Here is a 23474-nt window from a genome sequence, read left to right as displayed (position 1 = left end):
ACATGAATATGAAGAAATAAAGTTGATTTGATATAATATTATGTGATCCATCCAATCTCACCCACAGTTTTAATAACTGTTAGGAAAGTGACTTCTGTAAGAATAAAGTGGTTGATTCTTACATTCAAATGATCTGTTGCTCTCTGTTCCATTTGCAGGCACAGAACCGGGAAAAAGGCCTTTAGTTTGCTCGGCTCGTCTACATGGAAGATGTTGCAAAAAGACTGGAAATGAACTGAACTTTTTTCATGGAGGACGTTTAAGTCCAGACTGAGACGACTTCTTTGTAACTGTTACCTTAGTAGCAGTTTATTACATAGTTAGTTGTGCATTCAATTGCAGCCATGACTGCAAAACTAACTCAACCACTATTTTAATAACCGAGTTAGCTGTGCAATTGCAGCTGCCATCACAGTAACAGTTATTATAACAGTGGCTTATTACATTAACGGTCGAGTTAGCCGTTTGTAGAAATCATGACAATAGTGACAGTTATTATGATGGTGGTTTACTCCACAGGCAGATTAGCACCACAGCGGTTCCAGCAGTCGGACTGCTAACTGTTTTAATGTGACCTGAAAGTGAAAAACGTTTGTGTGTCATTTTTGGTCCTATGTGCATCAGACTGAAGCTCAAAGCGAGTGAGCGATTTATTTTAAAGAAGAAAAGTTTGGGTACCAGGAAGGTGTTGCTGCAGTGTCCACAGGAGACCCGGGCCCCAGCTGGCTGGGGGTCAGGACTGGCTGGACCAGGATGAACTGGACCCAGATTGATTATCCTCTTACTGGGGGGGTGTCACAGAAAGAGAAAAATCAGCATCAACACACATACATATAAAATGGCATTCATGCAAAGTGCACATAGTCACTGCATCATTCTGCAGCTGTGCAAAGTTTGGCAGCAGAGGTTTTACATTTTTATTTAAAAATAAATTAAGAAAATCATCGCAAAAATGTGTCTGTTTTCTTTGGTCTGCTTATGCAAAATGGTGATACTGCACTTAGACAAACAGGAATATTTATTTAATACCTGATTCGTAACTTATTAAGTGGAAGAAAAAAATGGTTAATTATATATTATATCTTCACTGCCAATTTCAATGACGATATATACAATATTATAAATAAACAAAAAGATCAATTTAGAAGAAAAACCCACCAGAAAATACAATACAAATGTAATTTATGCCATATTTCACAGGGAGGTTGATTTATTTAAGTTTACATTTCATGAAGTTTGAAATGTGAATTTTATTTCTCCTTTATATTTCATCAACATCTAAAGACACAAACATTAATCAGCCTCCAGTCTTTCCTTGCAACGGTGACGCTGACAAATCAAGCCTAATTAGTTTGGGATTATTCTGGCAAGATTTAGTGATGTGCACTTTAAAATAATGTAACTGCTTAAAATGAGATTATCAAAAAGAGTGCTAAAAGTGTTCGTATGCCTCGGGCATAAACAAGGAATTACTTTACAAAAAGTACAGCAGCAGTATGGTTTTTGATGAGCTGCCAAATAACTGCATTTTTCACTAAAAACACACACACACATAAATCAATAACAGCCAACACCCAGTACATAGTTAAAACTTAAGTCGAATTTTGGTTGTCAGACTGTCTTATTTTCACCAATAGTTAACTTCTTAAATGAATAAACAGTCGAGACCTTGCCACACATGTGAACAGCATTCAAATGTCGCCATCTAGCAGATGACGTGAGCATTTCAAGGCTTCTTGTAAATTTCCTACTTGGAACCACAAAATTCAGTTTTAAAGAAAAAAACATCTCCAGATGTCAGGAAAGCATTTTTTTTTTTTTTTTTGGCATGCAGAGCTTTGACCTCAGTATTAATGTATAAAAATTTAAATTTTGAGTGTTTGGTGAGGGCAAGGCTGTTAAAAGCCCATTATCTGAGCACCTGGAAGCTACGAGGGCAGGACAGACTATTTTGGCTCAGCCCAGATGTGCACTACAATTCCACCTGCTTTGTGCCCCAGATGCTGTATATAAAATAATTATTTTGTAGCGGATTAATCATTTTCTGTCAGAGATTGGGTGTTGAAAACACTAATTGTTTCTGGAATCACTGAGGACATTTGGAGCTTTTTTCCTCTCTCTGTCTCATGTGCTGAGGTGGAGAACATATTTGGAACAGCCTAAAAGGTAATTATTTGTAATGTTTTAATAGCTTGGTAAAACAGCTGCATGTTCTTCTTTATAAGCAGCTGTAAAGTATGTTTATGACAGATTTAACATCTTATGATGGATCAGATGAGGCGTGCTGATGCAATGACTCACACTCAAGACGAGCATTTACGCAGAACGCCAGCTCACAAAAGAGCAATTCTGCAGACATTAATGGATGAACACAAAGTTAAAAGTTGGATCACAGTGTCAACATGACTGTAAGCTGCAGAAGAAATAAAGCCAGCGAGAAGAAGCGCAGAGGCGACTGTCCAGGAACCCGTGGTTTGGTTCAAGCTGGTCTGGTGCATTTACTGACTCTGGGACACAGGTGAACAGTGGCCTGGCGCACACCGGCTACACTGTGCGACAACATCTTGAATGGATGCTGTGAATTGAAAACCCAAACTTTCAAAAGGGACCAAGTGTGGGAGGGCTGGAGGTTTGGACCAAACCCAGGCCTAAACGTGGACCAATGTCACGTTTACATGGCTCATATGCGGCGACACGAGCCACTCGAGGCTAGGCGGGGCTCAATGACAGGTCGGTTGTGGCTCACTAGAGGCTGATACGTGGCACAGAGAGGCGCCTTAGTGGCAACTTGGAACATTTTTCAAATAATGGCTGACACACCCATGCGTGGCTCATTATTCGGTGGGACAGAGGCTTTAGTGTGTAGAAGGTTTTGCCATATGGACTGAAGGACAGACAGCAACGTCTCTTGATCAGCTCAACTTACAGCTCTGAGTAGCTGTTAAAAAAGAGGAAGCTGTATATCACCACCAGACACTTTTGTTCAGGACAATTATTTTTAATGATGATGATTATCTTATTTACCAACAATCAATTAACCATAAAAAAATAGATTAACTCCTTAATAATAATGACTGCAAGTTTATCCTTATGATCTGCTTACAGATCACACAGTTTCCAAAACTGGAATAATGACGAGTGATATATTCCAACTGAAGCTCAAGAGAAAAATGTTTGATGATAGCTGCAATAAGGCAGAGTTTCACCATCTCCTCAAAACATTATTCTTCCTTTGTGTAAATATTACCTCATTACATCATGTTTTTGTTTGCCATAAAAGCAGCACCATTTCAAAGTTTGATCCAAAGAAGACTGACTGGCGACTCCCCGCAACGTCGCCGGGCGACTCCCCGCAACGTCGCCGGGCGACTCCCCGCAACGTCGCCGGGCGACTCCCCGCAACGTCGCCGGGCGACTCCCCGCAACGTCGCCGGGCGACTCCCCGAATTCCTGCACAGGAAACTGTTGGGATTATTTTCCAACTCAGCATCAGTCACAAAACCAGGTGCACACTCCAACCTAGTTCTGTGTTCCCTGTCTTTTATTTCAACAAACCATGATAATTTAAAAGATACGGTGTACAGAATTTTATGCCATCTAGTGGTGAGATTGCAGACTGAATTAAGCTGTCGCTGGTGTGTTTTGTTTCCCTTCATGTTTTTATTTCTTTGGTGACAGAGATTCATGCTCCCTGTTGTGATCAGCAAAATGTTAGATCCTCCAATTCACAATCACGAAGGTTCATGAACACGTTAGCCCGCGCCAGCGACCTGTAAGCCCGCACCAGCAGCCCGACCACTGATTCCTCTACTTTTGTCATCAGTCTTCTAACCATGCTGCAAACTGAAGAGTAAGTGTATTCCTTTTGAGTTACTGTATCAACATGGCGGTGCAGCACAGCAGCCTCCGTGAGAAGGTGTGCCCCCATGCAGATATAAAAAGGCTCATTTCAAGCTTATGAAAGCACACTGATTGGTTTTATTTAACAGGCAATTATAGATGACTGCAGAGACGTTTATTCCATTTCTGTGATCAAGCTTCCCTAAATCCTACAAACTGTACCTTTAAATCACGGTGCGATTTCCCATCATGCAGTGGACAGACGCCAACGCACTCCTAATGAAAGTAATTCTTGGCTGCAGCACATTTACATGCCACCGCTGTGTTTTGTCTTACAAATCATTTCATTTTCCTGCATAAGACCTGTGAAGGCTCTCGTGAGTGCCACTCTACTTATGATTGCTCCACTTTGTGAAATTGCTCTGTAAGAAATATTATCCTTTTCAACACCTTTGTCATACTGCAGACATGAAACATACAACGTGGGCCACACTGACGAGGCCATCATGTCCTCATGTGGCTCACTACCATGTAGAAAAGCAGAGCTTTAATTGACAGACTGCAGCTCGTTTCCTCTGCTTCACTTCGCCATGACGGCGGCACACAAACACAGAAGTTCTCACCAATATGGTCGGGGACAGGCGATCCTCTGGGAAGTGACTTTGCAGATGAGCAGACAGTTGCACGGGCAGCGGACATACTTCTTCCCCGCTGGGGCGTTCTTAATGGGCTGCAGAGGGAGACAGAGGCACAGCAGAACAATGGGAGGAGATAACAAGCCCATTACTCTCCATGGAGGAGAATTAGGGAGACCTCAGTGAGCAGGGGAGATGATTAGAGCGACAGTGGAAGTGGCTGCACTGTAGTCACAGGTACAGAGCCGACAGCTGACATTACAGCACGAGGACGCCGCTCGCCACCTCACATCACCAGCAGCTTGCTGCTGAAGTGACATATGGGCCGTAATTATAGCAGGAGGAAGAAAAAGAGCTTCAGTTTCCCTGCTACTGGAAAAGCCAGTTGGTGTCGCATCCTGTAGCTGATTAGTGGAGGTTTTCACAGCAAAACAGAAAATGCATCACAGACAAAAGGTAAAAGGCAGAGAAGAAACACAAAAAAGCTTGAGGAATCCTGTCAGTCTGTTAGAGAACCTGTGCACATTTCTTACGCAGGAATCACTTTTATTAGTGGATCAGTGGGTCCTGCACTGACCCTCCACATTCAGACGTCAAGTCTGAGCAGAAGAGATTTACAGCCTTAAATGCAAAGCTGGTCCCTTAAAGCTACAGTGTGCAGGATTTAGTGCCATCTAGTGGTGACGTTGCAGACTGCATGATGCTGTTTCACTTAACATTTGTTGCTCTTTTGGTGACAGGATTTGTGCTCACTTTCCATCTCTTCATCACATATTTCACAAAACTTAGCGTTCTCAACCTTGTTAGCCTGCACGAGCACACGGCACGTGGAGTATCAGGGAGCAACCACTGATTCCTCTAAGCTTGGGTTTTTTCCAGTCTTCCAGCTGTGCTACAAAATGTGGCAAACGCAGTAAGTCTGTCCCCTTTGGGTTACTGCATCAACACGGTGGCCTCCATGAGACGGCCCCTCCCCTGACGACCCCTGACCAAATGGACGCCACGTTCAAAACGCTCTACAATGGTGTCTCACATTGATATCAACCACACACCACACAAGGGTCTCATCATTTTACCATCAGGTCAGGGAACTAAACCTATGACCCGCTGGTCAAAAGCTTGTATCTCTAACCTTGAGGCCACCGCTTCCCAAAGCAACCAACATGAATGAAAACTTATTTCTTCATGATATAACTAATAAAACTAAAACTAGCTGTAAAATAAGAGGTGCAGCCGTTCTGGTTGTTTGCAGCCTCTCTTAAGCCCCTTTCACACCAGGCCAACATAGAGCTGCATGATGCCGCGTACAGACTACGCTGAGTTTATACAGCCCTACGCGGCAATACGCTGAGGGACATAAAGGGGTGCATGGAATGGACGCAAAAAATTAAGCATGATTCATTTGAGGGTTTTTTTCCTCACTATGTTAAACATTTTATTTTTTTCCACAGACTTTCAGCATAGAGACACAGTGTTCCACGCAGGTCTGCACAACAATGTGCTACTGTACCACAAGCCTCAACAATGTCCACAAGCCAGGGAAAAAAAAAAAAAAAAATCCTTTTAGGTTTTTATTTTAATCAGTACGTACCTGCATTACTCGATTTTATTCATCCCGCTGCACTCTGCTGGCAGTGAAGCTTGATGACAGAAGTAGAGGCGAGCCAGCCAAGCTTCCACGTTCACCAACTCCTCATGGACAGGTTGCCAGTGAGCAGACATGTCCACGTCCACTCAAACAGATTGCGCGCAATTACCGACTGCAGTTCCGCGACGCATTCACTCCTCAAGTTCTCTCATGATTGTGGCACACTAAATAAAGTCCATTAACTCTTGGAAATAGTGTACAACACGGCACGAAGCTGATGGCACAGCAAAAGCGCCTCCGTGATGAAGCCTCACAGGACATGTTGTGACATGCCCAGCTCGTCCACCATTTGGAAGATTCAGACGGCTTTCGGTGGCTTTTCAGTTATGTGACTTTCCGAGAAATTGTGGATGAGCTGGACATGTCCCAGCATGTCCTGTGAGGCTTCATCACGGAGGCACTTTTGCTGTGCCATCAGCTTCATGCCGATGAATTTCGCTGCAACTCTCTTCACGGCCAAATCTTCTGTCACAGTGGAATGTACCGAAAAAGTGCTGATGTCCACCTCTTCTGCAATTTCTCGGATAGTCACACAACGGTCCCACATCACCAGAGTTCAATTTGGAAATGATCCGGTCGTTTCAGCATGTTGATGGCCGCCCGGAGCGCGGCTCGCTCTCCATCGTTGTGCGGACGTCTTTAAACCGGTTGTACCACTCCTTAATCTGTGTGATGCCCAGAGGATCGTCACCAAAAGCAGTCTGAAAAATCCGAATGGTTTCCACCTGGCTGTCGCCCAGTTTCTAGCAAAATTTGATGCAGTTGCGCTGCTCCAGTCATTCCGCCACTTCCTTGCAAAGAAAATCTGACAAGAGACTCCACCCATCCTCACACAAAGGCTGCTTGCAAGCAAATGACGCAACTGACAGGCATGAAAAAAAAAAATCACAACATCTCTTTGTGCAAAGTGCACTGTATAGTTGAAGGATGCACAGAGACACTATCTGCAGCAAGATCATGTTGTAGGTCTTTGGAGCAGGTCTGTAGGTTGACTATGACTGTTCTCACCATCCTTCACTTCAGCTTATCTGAGAAGTTTCTTGGCCTGCCACTTCAGGCCTTAACTAGTACTGTGCCTGTGGTCTTCCATTTCCTCACTATGTTCCTCACAGTGGAAACTGACAGCTGAAATCTCTGAGATAGCTTTTTGTATCCTTCCCCTAAACCAGGGGTAGCCAAGTTCAATCCTCAAGACCCACATTCCTGACACTCTTAGTTGTCTCCCTGCTCCAACACACCTGAATCCAATGAAAGACTCAGCAGACTTTTAATGAGTCTTTCATTGGATTCAGGTGTGTTGGAGCAGGGAGACAACTAAGAGTGTCAGGAATGTGGCTCTCGAGGACCGAACTTGGCCACCCCTGCCCTAAACCATGATGTTGAACAATCTTTGTTTTCAGGTCATTTGAGAGTTGTTTAGAGGCTCCCATGTTGCCACTCATTAGAAGAGATGTAAAGAGGGGAAACATTTCCAAATGGCCACCTTAAATACCCTTTCTCATGATTGGATTCACCTGTGTACGGAGGTCAAGGGTCAATGAGCTTACCAAACCAATTCTGTGTTCCAATAATTAGTGCTAAATGTATTCAAATCAATAAAATGACAAGGGTGCTCAAATTCATGCACCTGCCTAATTTTATTTAAATAATTATTGCACACTTTCTGTAAATCCTATAAACTTCATTTCACTTCTCAAATATCAGTGTGTTCGTCTGCTATATGATATATATTAACTGAAAATTCTGATCCAGACAACCAATGATTATAAATGAAAACTATGAAAATTATCAGGGGTGCCCAAACTTTGCATACAACTGTATGTAGCACAATGCAACTCTACGCAGGCTGGGTTTAAAAGGGGCTTTAGACATTGATGTAAAAACTGCTTGTAGCCTCTACATATTTGTTTAATATGCACTCCAAGATTTCTCACAGTATTACTAGAGGTCAGGATAATGCCATCCAGAGTAAGGATCTGGTTAGACACCATGTTTCTAAGATTTGTGGGGCCAAGTACAATAACTTCAGTTTTATCTGAGTTTAAAAGCAGGAAATTAGAGGTCATCCATGTCTTTATGTCTGTAAGACAATCCTGCAGTTTAGCTAATTGGTGTGTGTCCTCTGGCTTCATGGACAGATAAAGCTGGGTATCATCTGCGTAACAATGAAAATTTAAGCAATACCATCTAATAATACTGCCTAAGGGAAGCATGTATAAAGTGAATAAATTGGTCCTAGCACAGAACCTTGTGGAACTCCATAATTAACTTTAGTCTGTGAAGAAGATTCCCCATTTACATGAACAAATTGTAATCTATTAGACAAATATGATTCAAACCACCGCAGCGCAGTGCCTTTAATACCTATGGCATGCTCTAATCTCTGTAATAAAATTTTATGGTCAACAGTATCAAAAGCAGCACTGAGGTCTAACAGAACAAGCACAGAGATGAGTCCACTGTCCGAGGCCATAAGAAGATCATTTGTAACCTTCACTAATGCTGTTTCTGTACTATGATGAATTCTAAAACCTGACTGAAACTCTTCAAATAGACCATTCCTCTGCAGATGATCAGTTAGCTGTTTTACAACTACCCTTTCAAGAATTTTTGAGAGAAAAGGAAGGTTGGAGATTGGCCTATAATTAGCTAAGATAGCTGGGTCAAGTGATGGCTTTTTAAGTAATGGTTTAATTACTGCCACCTTAAAAGCCTGTGGTACATAGCCAACTAACATATTTAAGATCGAAGCATTAAATAATGGTAGGGCTTCCTTGAGCAGCCTGGTAGGAATGGGGTCTAATAACATGTTGATGGTTTGGATGAAGTAACTAATGAAAATAACTCAGACAGAACAATCGGAGAGAAAGAGTCTAACCAAATACCGGCATCACTGAAAGCAGCCAAAGATAACGATACGTCTTTGGGATGGCTATGAGTAATTTTTTCTATAATAGTTAAAATTTTGTTAGCAAAGAAAGTCATGAAGTCATTACTAGTTAAAGTTAAAGGAATACTCAGCTCAATAGAGCTCTGACTCTTTGTCAGCCTGGCTACAGTGCTGAAAAGAAACCTGGGGTTGTTCTAATTTTCTTCAATTAGTGATGAGTAGAAAGATGTCCTAGCTTTACGGAGGGCTTTTTTATAGAGCAACAGACTCTTTTTCCAGGCTAAGTGAAGATCTTCTAAATTAGTGAGACGCCATTTCCTCTCCAACTTACGGGTTATCTGCTTTAAGCTACGAGTTTGTGAGTTATACCACGGAGTCAGGCACTTCTGATTTAAAGCTCTCTTTTTTAGAGGAGCTACAGCATCCAAAGTTGTCTTCAATGAGGATGTAAAACTATTGACGAGATACTCTATCTCACTTACAGTTTAGGTAGCTACTCTGCACTGTGTTGGTATATGGCATTAGAGAACATAAAGAATGGAATCATATCCTATCCTATCATATCATTGCCTTACAATATAAAGCGCCTTGGGGCAACTGTTTGTTGTGATTTGGCGCTATATAAAAAAATTGATTGATTGATTGATATCCTTAAACCTAGTTACAGCGCTTTCTGAAAGACTTCTAGTGTAATGAAACTTATTCCCCACTGCTGGGTAGTCCATCAGAGTAAATGTAAATGTTATTAAGAAATGATCAGACAGAAGGGAGTTTTCAGGGAATACTGTTAAGTCTTCAATTTCCATACCATAAGTCAGAACAAGATCTAAGATATGATTAAAGTGGTGGGTGGACTCATTTACTTTTTGAGCAAAGCCAATAGAGTGCTTGAATGTAAAACAACTACATTAACTCAAGATCTAAAATAAATACTTTTTAAAAAATTAAAGCTTATTAAAGGTCAGAGTTCTCACCTGCTTCGTGTGAGAACCTGCGTATTGAGATGATGCTCCGCTCAGCGCACTCCCCTGCCTGTGTGAGCGAGCACAGCAGCTCCGCACACACGCAGACACACACACACACACACACAGCTTTCAGTAAGCCAGTCACGGCTTTTTCCGACATCTTTTTTGAAAATTGACCATCCAAATGAAGGCTGGACGGCTCACTATCCAAAACTCTGTTATCTCTGAATGGCTCAGTTATTTAAGGCACAAGTAAAAAAAAAAAAAAAAAATGGCGTACCTGTGAATACTTTTAATCACAAGACCAACAAGATTTTTAACTCGACATCAGACTAGCAGGGGATAATATCTATTAGACATAGGTCAAAAATGACTGGTCCGCGACCTTGGACCAGTGGATTTCTCTATCCCTGTAAAGACACTTTGACTTTGATCATTCTGTGCACCTTGCTAATTTAAGAAGAAATCCAGAAAAGAAGTGCAATAAGAGGAGAAATTTAATTTAATTTTTCCTATTGTAGTTTCTCAACACTCTACCGGAAAAAGTGAAAAAAAATGTTTTGCGGAAAATTGATTTGCTGCTGTTCTACTGTTTCTGATCAAAATTTATTATGATGAAGTATTTTGTATTTACCTATAAATTTTTCCCAAATTCTGTCCTGGGTTTTAATAATCGGGGGGGGGGGGGGGGGGGGGGATCATACAAACTCTTAACAGGTCATGGAAATTAATTCAGATTTAGCAATTTAATGAGCCCCCTTAATTATTAAAAAGTATCAGTACTGGTGATACTGGCCCAGTATTTACTTGGTATCTGAGCGTTACAAATCTTGCAGTATTGCACACCACCGCTACTTACCATCAGCCCAGCGGTAGAGACGCTAAACAGCAAGCAGAGTAGAAAACACCACAAGCTCCGCCTCCGGGGATACCTCTGACCAATAGAGGAACTGCACCAACAACACAGAAGACAAATCAGTCAAACTGAAGCAGTTTCAATTATTACAGGAATATTCGACGCACTTCTCCTCTGTTACTGCTGCACTTTAGTATGTGTTCTGGTGTGGAGGAATGCGTCGTGCACCACAGAGGCTGCACATCACCGAATGTGGTAAAGTTGACTTTCACACCGACCGCACAGAGTCGGGCAGTGACCGAGCTCACAGTGGGGAAGCTCATGCTAATAACATGCGCATTAGAACTCCCAGAATTCTGCAGCAACAAATCATTTTCATGTTCACACCAAAGTTAAAAATGCAAACTACACCAGGACAGATCAGCTTTTTAGTTTGTTATTAAAAAAAAAAGGGTTAAAGTCACCATCAAGTCACTCTCAAGTCATCAATCTGCAAGTCCCAAGTCAAGTCTCAAGTCAGCATGCAAACAATTGGTGGTCATTATGACTTGGGACCTGGTGATTGATGATTGAGAGTGACTTGATGGTGTCTTCGTCCCACCTCTGGTTAAAGGTCATATCTCATACCAGTCAACACTATCCTTTAAAAAATTATATACCAGATTATAAATCATTACTTCCAACTCTTTAACTTGTGCCAGTCCTGATGTAGCTGATAAAAGTAAATAAACCAGAGGGCGTCTGAAAAATGCACCACAGATTCTGAGCGACACTGATCCATAATCATGACATCAAGTCAGGTGCTGACTGTTAGCTGTCTGAAGGTCAGTCCGAGTGCTGGGTTGAAAAGATCAACTTGTCGATTTTAAATCGATTCTCATTTTAATGTCCACAGATCGAGTCATACATCCAAAGATCGATTTTTAAAATATATGTGCACTTCTCACCAGTGTTATAACAGCGTGCCTGAAAACAGTGCGCTGCAGTTGAGCCGTTACGCTGTTTCTGAGGGTTGTGAAATGATCATTTCTCTACACTGGATAGAGAAATGATCCACTGGTTCTGATTTAGAAGCAGGTTCACAATTTAATCAATCTCTGTCCAAGCTATTTAAAGATGTCAATCATGCAGACTGAACGGTCAGCCTGGCTCCACTGTGCAGGCGTCATTTGAGATCACAGCAGCTCGTCTGAGACAGATTCCCTGCACCCAAAGCGATCAAATTGGATTAATGTGATTATTAACCATCAGATGACAAAAGTAAAACCTGTTAAATCATCTAAAATCAGTTTGAAGCAGAAACAAGGTGAAAAATCGGTGACGCTTTGAAATGACGGAGGTGCAGTGAACCGCTAGCACCAGCAGCTCATGTGCTAGCACTCTGATCGCTTCCCTCCATCTTTTATGATGAAATGATGGTTATACATGCGGGAACCGTACGAAATGATGCATGCACAGTGAAGGCAGGGCAGACCCATTTTTAGGGGGGGGACTGCTCGGTTGGAGACACGGAACTCTTGTCTTTATGGGCAAGAAAAGAGAATTGTCCACTGTTTCATTCACACAGATTTTTTCTGTTCCTCATAACATGCCTTTTCGTGGGACAGCGGACAAAGGTCCTCTGGAGTGACCGTTCCCACAGCGCTCGCTGCCACAGCTGTGGGGAAACGTTCTGCTGCAGCGTGTCGTGCAGCAAGCACTGCAGACGCAAGTATTTGTAGAGGAGGACCGGGACCATTGTCCCCAGAAATTTTTTAATTATAACTCCTGAAACACTGTTGCCTGCATTTTGAGGGCCAAATTTTGTGAAGTAAGGCCATAGTTTTGTTTTTTCATCTTTGTTACAGCTTTACTTTAAAGCCAAAAGACACGAGGCATCAGCCTGTGTCAGGCCCCATGAACCAGGTACCTCTGGCGCCCTCTTTTGGCTGCCCTGGATCTGTTCAGTAATTCTGCCCTTCAGCACGTTTGTAAAATAAAACTACTACTCATTCTGGGAGGGGGATTGGTCGGTGCTATCAGTCTTATTAAGACCAATACTTCATTAATTTGCTCTCAAATGTAATGCTAGTATTAATGTGTTGCATAACTAGACAATCAGGTGACAGCTTCAAAAAACGGTTTTAATGACACTAACACAAATTGATATCAGATCGGAATAATCGATTCTGAATCTTAAGAATTGGAATCAAATGGATTCTTGAAATTGAGTCGATACTCAGCCCGAGTCAGTCCATTGTGTCCACTTCCACGACTGACTCCAGAACACGCACTCAGTCTGGGCTTCTTATTGTCTACAAATGTAACGGCTTTAATATCAAATTCTCTGTCTCCACCTCTTTGTAACCTGTGGTGCATTCATAAAAAAAAAAAAAAAAGAAACATCACATACATCTGAATAAGACTGAATAATAATGATTACATCACAATTGAATTGATGCACACTGAATGAATCGATGCACTTGCATCGTGCACGTTTGTATCTAGATACCGACTGGCATCAATTAATCTCCCACATGCTTACTGCAGACTGCGTACAGTGTAGTGGATTTGTTTTGTGTGTGTGCGGTGTGTGTTAGAAGAACTCACACAGTCAATTGGCTCATTCAAATCGTTGTCTGTCAGCAAAATAAACTCACCATGTTTAGCTAAACGCCACCTCCACTAGTGGTTGTGGGCGGGGTTCACAGCGTGTATTGGTACAAAATGTATGGAACGAAATTTGCACACAACATGTAATGCAACACAAATGGGACGAATAATCCATGTCATGTGACATACAAAACACCAATCAAATGACAAGGATCCACTCAGCCGTTATATAACGACAGCCAGAGAAAGTGTTTGACATCAAGAAGTCCTACCAGTGGCGAGACAAGGCCGGCCTCAAGGACAGCACAGAGGATCTGATCATGGCAGCACAAGAACAAGCCCTCAGCACCAGATCCACAGAGACAGGAGTCCACCACAACCAACAGGACCCAAGCTGCAGACTGTGCAGATCTGCCCCAGAAACAGTCCAGCACATTGTAGCAGGATGCAAGTGTTGCATACTCAGTTGTTGTCTTCTACCAAGCTGCTTGCCTGTTGTCCTGTAGTCCATCCCAGCCTTGTGCAGGTCTACAGTTTTGTCCCTGGTGTCCTTAGACAGCTCTTTGGTCTTGGCTATGGTGGACAGGTTGGAGTGTGATTGATTGAGTGTGTGAAACAGGTGTCTTTTACACAGGTAACAAGTTCAAACAGGTGCAATTAATACAGGTAAAGAGTGCAGAATAAGAGAACTTCTTAAAGAAAAATTAACAGGTCTGTGAGAGACAGAATTCTTGCTGATTGGTAGGTGTTCAAATACTTATTTTATGCAATAAAATGCAAATTAATTATTAGAAATCATACAATGTGATTTTCTAAATGAGGGGTTTTTTTTTTAGATTCTGTCAATCACAGTTGAAGTGAACCTACGATAAAAATTACAGACCTCTATATTCTTTGCAGGTGGGAAACCTGCAAAAACTGACAGTGGATCAAATACTTATTTGCCTCACTGTGTGTGTGTATATATAAGTTCAGATCCACCAGGACTCTTCATAGAGCTGGACGCCCGTCTAATCTGAGTGATCGGGGGAGAAGGACCTTAGTCAGGGAGGGGACCAAGAGCCCTGATGGTCACTCTGTCAGAGCTCCAGCATTCCTCTGTGGAGAGAGGAGAACCTTCTAGAAGGACAACCATCTCTGCAGCAATCCACCAATCAGGCCTGTATGGTAGAGTGGTACTCCTTAGTAAAAAGGCACATGGCAGCCCACCTGGAGTTGACAAAAGGCACCTGAAGGACTCTCAGACCAGGAGAAACAAAATTCTCTGCTCTGATGACAAAGATTGAACTCTTTGGTGTCATGTTTGGAGGAAACCAGGCACCATCCCTACAGTGAAGCATGATGGTGGCAGCATCATGCTGTGGGGATGTTTTTCAGCAGCAGGAACTGGGAGAGATAGTCAGGATTGAGGGAAAGATGAATGCAGCGATGTACAGAGACATCCTGGATGAAAACCTACTCCAGAGCGCTCTGGACCTCAGACTGGGGCGACGGTTCATCTTTCAGCAGGACCATGACCATAAAAACAAAGCCAGATATCAAAGGAGTGTCTTCAGGACAACTCTGTGAATGTCCTCGGGTGGCCCAGCCAGAGCCCAGACCTGAATCTGACTGAACATCTCTGGAGAGATCTGAACATGCATCAACAAAACAATGTGCATCAACAAAGTATTGAGCAAAGGCTGTGAATACTTAAGAAAATCATGAAATGACACGCACATCGCAAATGTATTGGCGTCCAGGGTCAAAAAATAGCATCAAAAGCAAAAATGTAAGACCTGCACAGCCAGTCAGCTCCAAGCAAACCTTTAATGCAGCACCAAAAAAAATGTGACGTTTTCGGGCCTCGCCCGTCACATTTTTTTGGTGCTGCATTAAAGGTTTGCTTGGGAGCGAGCTGGCTGTGTGGGTCTCTTTCTTTTTTGCTTGTGAATACTTAAAGACATGTGATTTATTCGTTGTTGTTTTTTTTTTTTTTATAAATTAAAAATGCTAAAATTAAATATAACAAACAACTTTGTTATTATGGGGTGTTGTGAGTCAAATTTTGAGGAAAAATGAATTACTCTGTTTTGGAATAAGGCTTGTAACATAACAAACTGTGGAAAAAGCAAACTGCTGTGAATACTTTCTGGATCTATGTGTCTATAGATAGAGACAGAAATTCAGTCTTAATTGAGACAATCCACTCCTGGAAACTAAACATTCATCTGTATTTTCCATCTTTTACACCATGAACTACTTTCATTGACATGCTGGAATAAACATGCTGAAAAGGAGTGTTTTAATTCTGACTGTGTTCCAAATTTAGCTGCAGCCTCCAAAAGAGCTTTTTCCCAAATGGCTGCTGGTAAATTAGAAGCACGGGCTGCACCGTTGGCTTGTGGTCGGGCCAACACTAGTTACTGGTGCTGGGGAGCCCAGGACAGATTGGTTTTTGGGTTTTTTTTTTTTTTTTTTTGGTAAGTTTTGTCTGTAAAGCTGGAGGAAATGACCCTCATCAGGAGGAAGAACTGACACACTGTCAGTGCAGTCTGTGGATGTGGGTTTTTGGAGGCCTCAGTGTTTGTTCTTTGACCTTTCCCTCAGTCCCTCTGGAATGAACAGAACAACACACTGGTATTGATGAAAACTGTTGAATGCTCTTTGGTGGGTGAAATCCTTATCACAAAGCTAATGAAGAAATGCTTCTTTTTCATATTGTCTATAATATTGAATTTAAACAAAGAAAAAACAGTAAATCCTCATATTTGAGGAGCTTTGCCAACAGAAGCTTATGGAGCTCGTTTTATAGAAGAACATGGACTGGAACAAAGACGACACTGAGGCCTCAGCCTCAACCCAGAACAAAATCCCACGCCCATAATACCTGGTGATGTTCTGATGTAGTTGTGTCACAGATACGGAAAGTTATTCTGCAGCATTTCAGTTAAGTCTGTCCCGTTATGAACTCGGGACGTTTCTTTTTGGGGGTTTTTCTCCAATCAAGATGAGTCTTTTAATACCAAGTCCCAATCCACAGACACAGGGCGCACTGCCAGCACATGACAGTTGAGCCAGTGTACCAAATGTACACATCACATGACTCCACCTCACGCGTACAGTAGAAGTGTGCATAACGTCACGTCGCTGGCTTTTCCCGCGTCTACATCGAGTAAGTGCTCTACCAAGTTAAGGTTTTTGTTTTGTTAATGTGTGTTTGTTACTAACGTGTGGAAAACGTCACCTGATTGGCCACTCAGAAGAACAGCAGATGCGGCATCCCGTCAAAACAGACTTGTTGTGTATTTGCAGTAAATCAGAGTGTAAATATGGTTTGAAAGGTTCTGAAACATGTCACGACACGGCTGGAGAGCCAGCACGTTTTATGAAGACACACGCAGCTATCAGCTAAACCAAAGTCTCCTTCTTCTTCTTTCAGTTGTTCCCGTTAGGGGTCGCCACAGGGATCAATCGTCTCCATCTCACCCTGTCCTCTGTATCTTCCTCTGTCACACCAACCACCTGCATGTCCTCCCTCAGCACATCCATAACCTCCTCTTTGGTCTCCCTCTTCTCCTCCTGCCTTGTGGCTCCATCCTCACATCCTCTCCCTATATACCCTGGGTCCCTCCTCTGCACATGTCCAAACCATCTCAGTCTCACCTCTCTGACTGTCCCACCTGAGCTGTCCCTCTGATATGTTCATTTCCTAATCCTGTCCATCCTCGTCACTCACAATCATGCTCTTTTTCATGCTTGGGTTCACTCCTCCACAGACCTCATCGAACTCACTCCAGAAATTTTCTTTCTCCATCTCTCAACCTACCCTTAGAACATATGCATGATGATATTCATCATCACCCCTTCAATTTCCAACTTGACATCACCAATGTGTCACTAAGAATAAGAAACACAACCGCAGATGGATGATGGCGAGGTTCGTGTTTTGTAAATATGATACACATTGTGACTGGATCAGTACATCCGGACCTCATATCTAAATACTAACTGAACATGCATCCGTTAACACATAGGATGTACATGGTTTAAAATTGAGAGACAGACAGAGGGACAGAGACAGACAGAGAGAGACAGAGAGAGAACGAGACCGAGAGAGAAGAGACAGAGACAGACAGAGACCGCCAGGAAAGAGAAAGAGACAGACAGAGAGAGAGAGAGAAAGAGACAGACAGACAGATAGAGAGTGAGAGAGACAGACAGAGACAGACAGAGAGAGAGAGACAGAGACAGACAGAGACAGACAGATAGAGAGAGAGAGAGAGACAGACAGAGAGAGAGAGAAAGAGACAGAGACAGAAACAGAGAGAGAGAGAGAGAGAGAGAGAGACAGAGAGAGAGAGAGAGAAGAGCCAGAGGAGAGAGAAAGATAGACAGAGAAGAGAGAGAGAAAGAGAAGAGAGACAGAATACTTACACTTTCCTGCAGTGGGGGCACCTGGCCAGTGTCCGGTCTGTGAACTCTGTCCACTGAAATCACACAGAGGAATGTGCAAACTTGAATTCAGACATAACTTGTTAGTCCTGAAGAATGTTTGTATTGTTGTAGATCACCTGGAGTCATAAGATACTCTGATCAAATTACAACAGACTTCACAGTGTGGCCTTCAAACAAAAGGCAGTATAACCCTGTCAGCATCTCTCATGGACATAAAACACTGCCCCTTGTGGGCAAAATAAGTAAACACAAAAAGGAGCATCTTATAATAATTACTGGTACACATCTGCCTATGTCATGCAGAGGTTTCCAGACTACCTCTCAGGGGACAGTGGACTATCTATCATCGCAATTGGCCGGCAGCCCTAAGAGTTATTGGGGTTTTAAAAAAATAAAATCCCACCTTTTTATTATGAGGACCCAGCTCAGCCAAATTTGGTATACAGGTTTGGCTGGGTGTTGCCAGGTACATGAATATTAGGTCCTGATCAGGCCAGAACCCTCAAAGGTACAGGGGTCAGAAAATACACCTCCTGCCAAAAGATCAAGCTATCTGATGCTTCTACATTCTATGGTCAAAATACAAGCTGTATTCATCTGTAGATCTGGTGTGATTATCCACAGTATCATGAGTGTCAAACGTCTCTACATTTCACAGATTGATTTGACAAGAAACTGTTCATCAGTAATCTTTTTTTCAAACACTGGCTGAACCTCATCGCAGGTTTCTCCTGGTAAAACTGAATCAGTAATACTGAGGTCTATATACACTCAAGACTTATATTAAATTAACAGTAAGGTGCTTATGAAAACACACTTGGATTAAATGTGTTTTTGTTCATTTGAAACACTGATGATACTCATGTTACACTGTAAAATGGTCAGCTTTTCAACACTAATTACTTAATAATATATGCAAAAATAAATAAATAAAAATAAGAGTTCAACGCCACCTCAAATAAGTAAAAGTGTCCTTTACTGTAATAAATTGTGCCGTTCAGTATTTTGCTACACAATGAGTCTGGACGTAGCACAGAGTTCTAAACCCTTTAAATCACACAGAAACACTGAGCTGTGTGATTTAAAGGGTTTATTAAATCATGTTAAATGTGTTTATTCACTTCTTGCCCGCAGATGCAACAAAACAGTGAATTTGTCTGCAGTATAATAATGAGTCTATTAACTACCATCTTGAGAAAAGGTGAACACTAATCTATGAATCAGGGGTCTTACTTCCTGCTTGAAGTATTCATACATCTTAAAAACACAAGTACAAACATCTCAGTTCTCTCAAAAACCAGAGCTGCAGGAAATGATGAAGAAAAACGTTCTTCTCTGCGGCCACAGATATTTGTTTTTCTGGCCAGCGTTAGTGTGCGATACATTTTTAAACCTGTGCACGGCGTTCGTTCTTCTCCTCAACGACACACACAGCAGACTTCACGTTATCAGCAGATCTGTGACGTAGAGATCGCGTCAGGCTGCCCAGAGCAAAGACTTGGATTTTCAGTTCGCTGTTGCGTTGCAGGTCACATGTTAATCAGGTCAACTTCACTCATAACAAAACTTTAACACTTTGAAAACTAAGTTTTACTTTAACAACTTTGGTCCATCAGTCAAATCTCATTAAAGAAACTGCTGAAGAGGAAGCATATGGATATCAATGGGGCAATCATTATAGACAGTCCTGACATTTTCAGAGACCATAAGTAATTGGACAAACAAAACAAATATTATTGTTAATACAAATCATCACTTTTACAGAGGATTTTTTTTTAAGACAAGTCAGACGATGGACATATGATAATTTCCAAGTCCCTGAATGCATCTTTGAGGTCATTTGTGGAGAAACTTTACATCGTGCAACTTTGAGCTACAGCTTGTCAGAAGGCACATGGGAGACTAGAGCCGAGATCTGACCTGGACTGTTAAACCGAAGTCCAGCTTTGTGAAACAGATAAAAGTTGCACTGTGCACATTTTTCCCATCCACACCCACAGAAAGCCTATGAAGCACTCAGAGTTATTACACTATTACTGTATTGCTACAACAGTGATTTAGTTACCAATTTAATTTCACTCACTACAATAATAATTACAATAATGATTAATACAAGATTTATCTTCCGTCTGTTCTTTTTTGTTCATGATAAATGTTTACGTAAGTAGGCAATGAATGAAATGACATGAATATGAAGAAATAAAGTTGATTTGATATAATATTATGTGATCCATCCAATCTCACCCACAGTTTTAATAACTGTTAGGAAAGTGACTTCTGTAAGAATAAAGTGGTTGATTCTTACATTCAAATGATCATCTGTTGCTCTCTGTTCCATTTGCAGGCACAGAACCGGGAAAAAGGCCTTTAGTTTGCTCGGCTCGTCTACATGGAAGATGTTGCAAAAAGACTGGAAATGAACTGAACTTTTTTCATGGAGGACGTTTAAGTCCAGACTGAGACGACTTCTTTGTAACTGTACCTTAGTAGCAGTTTATTACATAGTTAGTTGTGCATTCAATTGCAGCCATGACTGCAAAACTAACTCAACCACTATTTTAATAACCGAGTTAGCTGTGCAATTGCAGCTGCCATCACAGTAACAGTTATTATAACAGTGGCTTATTACATTAACGGTCGAGTTAGCCGTTTTGTAGAAATCATGACAATAGTGACAGTTATTATGATGGTGGTTTACTCCACAGGCAGATTAGCACCACAGCGGTTCCAGCAGTCGGACTGCTAACTGTTTTAATGTGACCTGAAAGTGAAAAACGTTTGTGTGTCATTTTTGGTCCTATGTGCATCAGACTGAAGCTCAAAGCGAGTGAGCGATTTATTTTAAAGAAGAAAAGTTTGGGTACCAGGAAGGTGTTGCTGCAGTGTCCACAGGAGACCCGGGCCCCAGCTGGCTGGGGGTCAGGACTGGCTGGACCAGGATGAACTGGACCCAGATTGATTATCCTCTTACTGGGGGGGGTGTCACAGAAAGAGAAAAATCAGCATCAACACACATACATATAAAATGGCATTCATGCAAGTGCACATAGTCACTGCATCATTCTGCAGCTGTGCAAAGTTTGGCAGCAGAGGTTTTACATTTTTATTTAAAAATAAATTAAGAAAATCATCGCAAAAATGTGTCTGTTTTCTTTGGTCTGCTTATGCAAAATGGTGATACTGCACTTAGACAACAGGAATATTTATTTAATACCTGATTCGTAACTTATTAAGTGGAAGAAAAAAACTGGTTAATTATATATATATCTTCACTGCCAATTTCAATGACGATATATACAATATTATAAATAACAAAAAGATCAATTAGAAGAAAAACCCACCAGAAAATACAATACAAATGTAATTTATGCCATATTTCACAGGGAGGTGATTTATTTAAGTTTACATTTCATGAAGTTTGAAATGTGAATTTTATTTCTCCTTTATATTTCATCAACATCTAAAGACACAAACATTAATCAGCCTCAGTCTTTCCTTGCAACGGTGACGCTGACAAATCAAGCCTAATTAGTTTGGGATTATTCTGGCAAGATTTAGTGATGTGCACTTTAAAATAATGTAACTGCCTTAAAATGAGATTATCAAAAGAGTGCTAAAAGTGTTCGTATGCCTCGGGCATAAACAAGGAATTACTTTACAAAAAGTACAGCAGCAGTATGGTTTTTGATGAGCTGCCAAATAACTGCATTTTTCACTAAAAACACACACACACATAAATCAATAACAGCCAACACCCAGTACATAGTTAAAACTTAAGTCGAATTTTGGTTGTCAGACTGTCTTATTTTCACCAATAGTTAACTTCTTAAATGAATAAACAGTCGAGACCTTGCCACACATGTGAACAGCATTCAAATGTCGCCATCTAGCAGATGACGTGAGCATTTCAAGGCTTCTTGTAAATTTCCTACTTGGAACCACAAAATTCAGTTTTAAAGAAAAAACATCTCCAGATGTCAGGAAAGCATTTTTTTTTTTTTTTTTTTGGCATGCAGAGCTTTGACCTCAGTATTAATGTATAAAAATTTAAATTTTGAGTGTTTGGTGAGGGCAAGGCTGTTAAAAGCCCATTATCTGAGCACCTGGAAGCTACGAGGGCAGGACAGACTATTTTGGCTCAGCCCAGATGTGCACTACAATTCCACCTGCTTTGTGCCCCAGATGCTGTATATAAAATAATTATTTTGTAGCGGATTAATCATTTTCTGTCAGAGATTGGGTGTTGAAAACACTAATTGTTTCTGGAATCACTGAGGACATTTGGAGCTTTTTTCCTCTCTCTGTCTCATGTGCTGAGGTGGAGAACATATTTGGAACAGCCTAAAAGGTAATTATTTGTAATGTTTTAATAGCTTGGTAAAACAGCTGCATGTTCTCTTTATAAGCAGCTGTAAAGTATGTTTATGACAGATTTAACATCTTATGATGGATCAGATGAGGCGTGCTGATGCAATGACTCACACTCAAGACGAGCATTTACGCAGAACGCCAGCTCACAAAAGAGCAATTCTGCAGACATTAATGGATGAACACAAAGTTAAAAGTTGGATCACAGTGTCAACATGACTGTAAGCTGCAGAAGAAATAAAGCCAGCGAGAAGAAGCGCAGAGGCGACTGTCCAGGAACCCGTGGTTTGGTTCAAGCTGGTCTGGTGCATTTTACTGACTCTGGGACACAGGTGAACAGTGGCCTGGCGCACACCGGCTACACTGTGCGACAACATCTTGAATGGATGCTGTGAATTGAAAACCCAAACTTTCAAAAGGGACCAAGTGTGGGAGGGCTGGAGGTTTGGACCAAACCCAGGCCTAAACGTGGACCAATGTCACGTTTACATGGCTCATATGCGGCGACACGAGCCACTCGAGGCTAGGCGGGGCTCAATGACAGGTCGGTTGTGGCTCACTAGAGGCTGATACGTGGCACAGAGAGGCGCCTTAGTGGCAACTTGGAACATTTTTCAAATAATGGCTGACACACCCATGCGTGGCTCATTATTCGGTGGGACAGAGGCTTTAGTGTGTAGAAGGTTTTGCCATATGGACTGAAGGACAGACAGCAACGTCTCTTGATCAGCTCAACTTACAGCTCTGAGTAGCTGTTAAAAAGAGGAAGCTGTATATCACCACCAGACACTTTTGTTCAGGACAATTATTTTTAATGATGATGATTATCTATTTACCAACAATCAATTAACCATAAAAAATAGATTAACTCCTTAATAATAATGACTGCAAGTTTATCCTTATGATCTGCTTACAGATCACACAGTTTCCAAAACTGGAATAATGACGAGTGATATATTCCAACTGAAGCTCAAGAGAAAAATGTTTGATGATAGCTGCAATAAGGCAGAGTTTCACCATCTCCTCAAAACATTATTCTTCCTTTGTGTAAATATTACCTCATTACATCATGTTTTTGTTTGCCATAAAAGCAGCACCATTTCAAAGTTTGATCCAAAGAAGACTGACTGGCGACTCCCCGCAACGTCGCCGGGCGACTCCCCGCAACGTCGCCGGGCGACTCCCCGCAACGTCGCCGGGCGACTCCCCGCAACGTCGCCGGGCGACTCCCCGAATTCCTGCA

The 23474-nt window shown here is 41.7% G+C and overlaps 1 protein-coding gene across 1 annotated transcript in view; it reads right to left on the bottom strand.

Annotated features, from left to right (window-relative positions):
- Positions 1-23474, bottom strand: part of pip4p1a (phosphatidylinositol-4,5-bisphosphate 4-phosphatase 1a) — a 76625-nt gene that overhangs the window by 26897 nt on the left and 26254 nt on the right. The window contains exons 4-6 of the mRNA XM_034183616.1: positions 20728-20833; positions 17843-17895; positions 10838-10928 (exon numbers count right to left, since the gene is read on the bottom strand). Coding sequence (XP_034039507.1) covers positions 10838-10928; positions 17843-17895; positions 20728-20833 — 250 coding nt within the window. The remainder of the gene's footprint in view (positions 1-10837; positions 10929-17842; positions 17896-20727; positions 20834-23474) is intronic.

This window comes from Thalassophryne amazonica, chromosome 12 (assembly GCF_902500255.1).
Source record: "Thalassophryne amazonica chromosome 12, fThaAma1.1, whole genome shotgun sequence".
In the NCBI taxonomy this organism is placed as follows: Eukaryota; Metazoa; Chordata; class Actinopteri; order Batrachoidiformes; family Batrachoididae; genus Thalassophryne; species Thalassophryne amazonica.
Note: the sequence above shows the minus strand (reverse complement) of the source record. Positions and strands in the feature narration are given on the sequence as shown.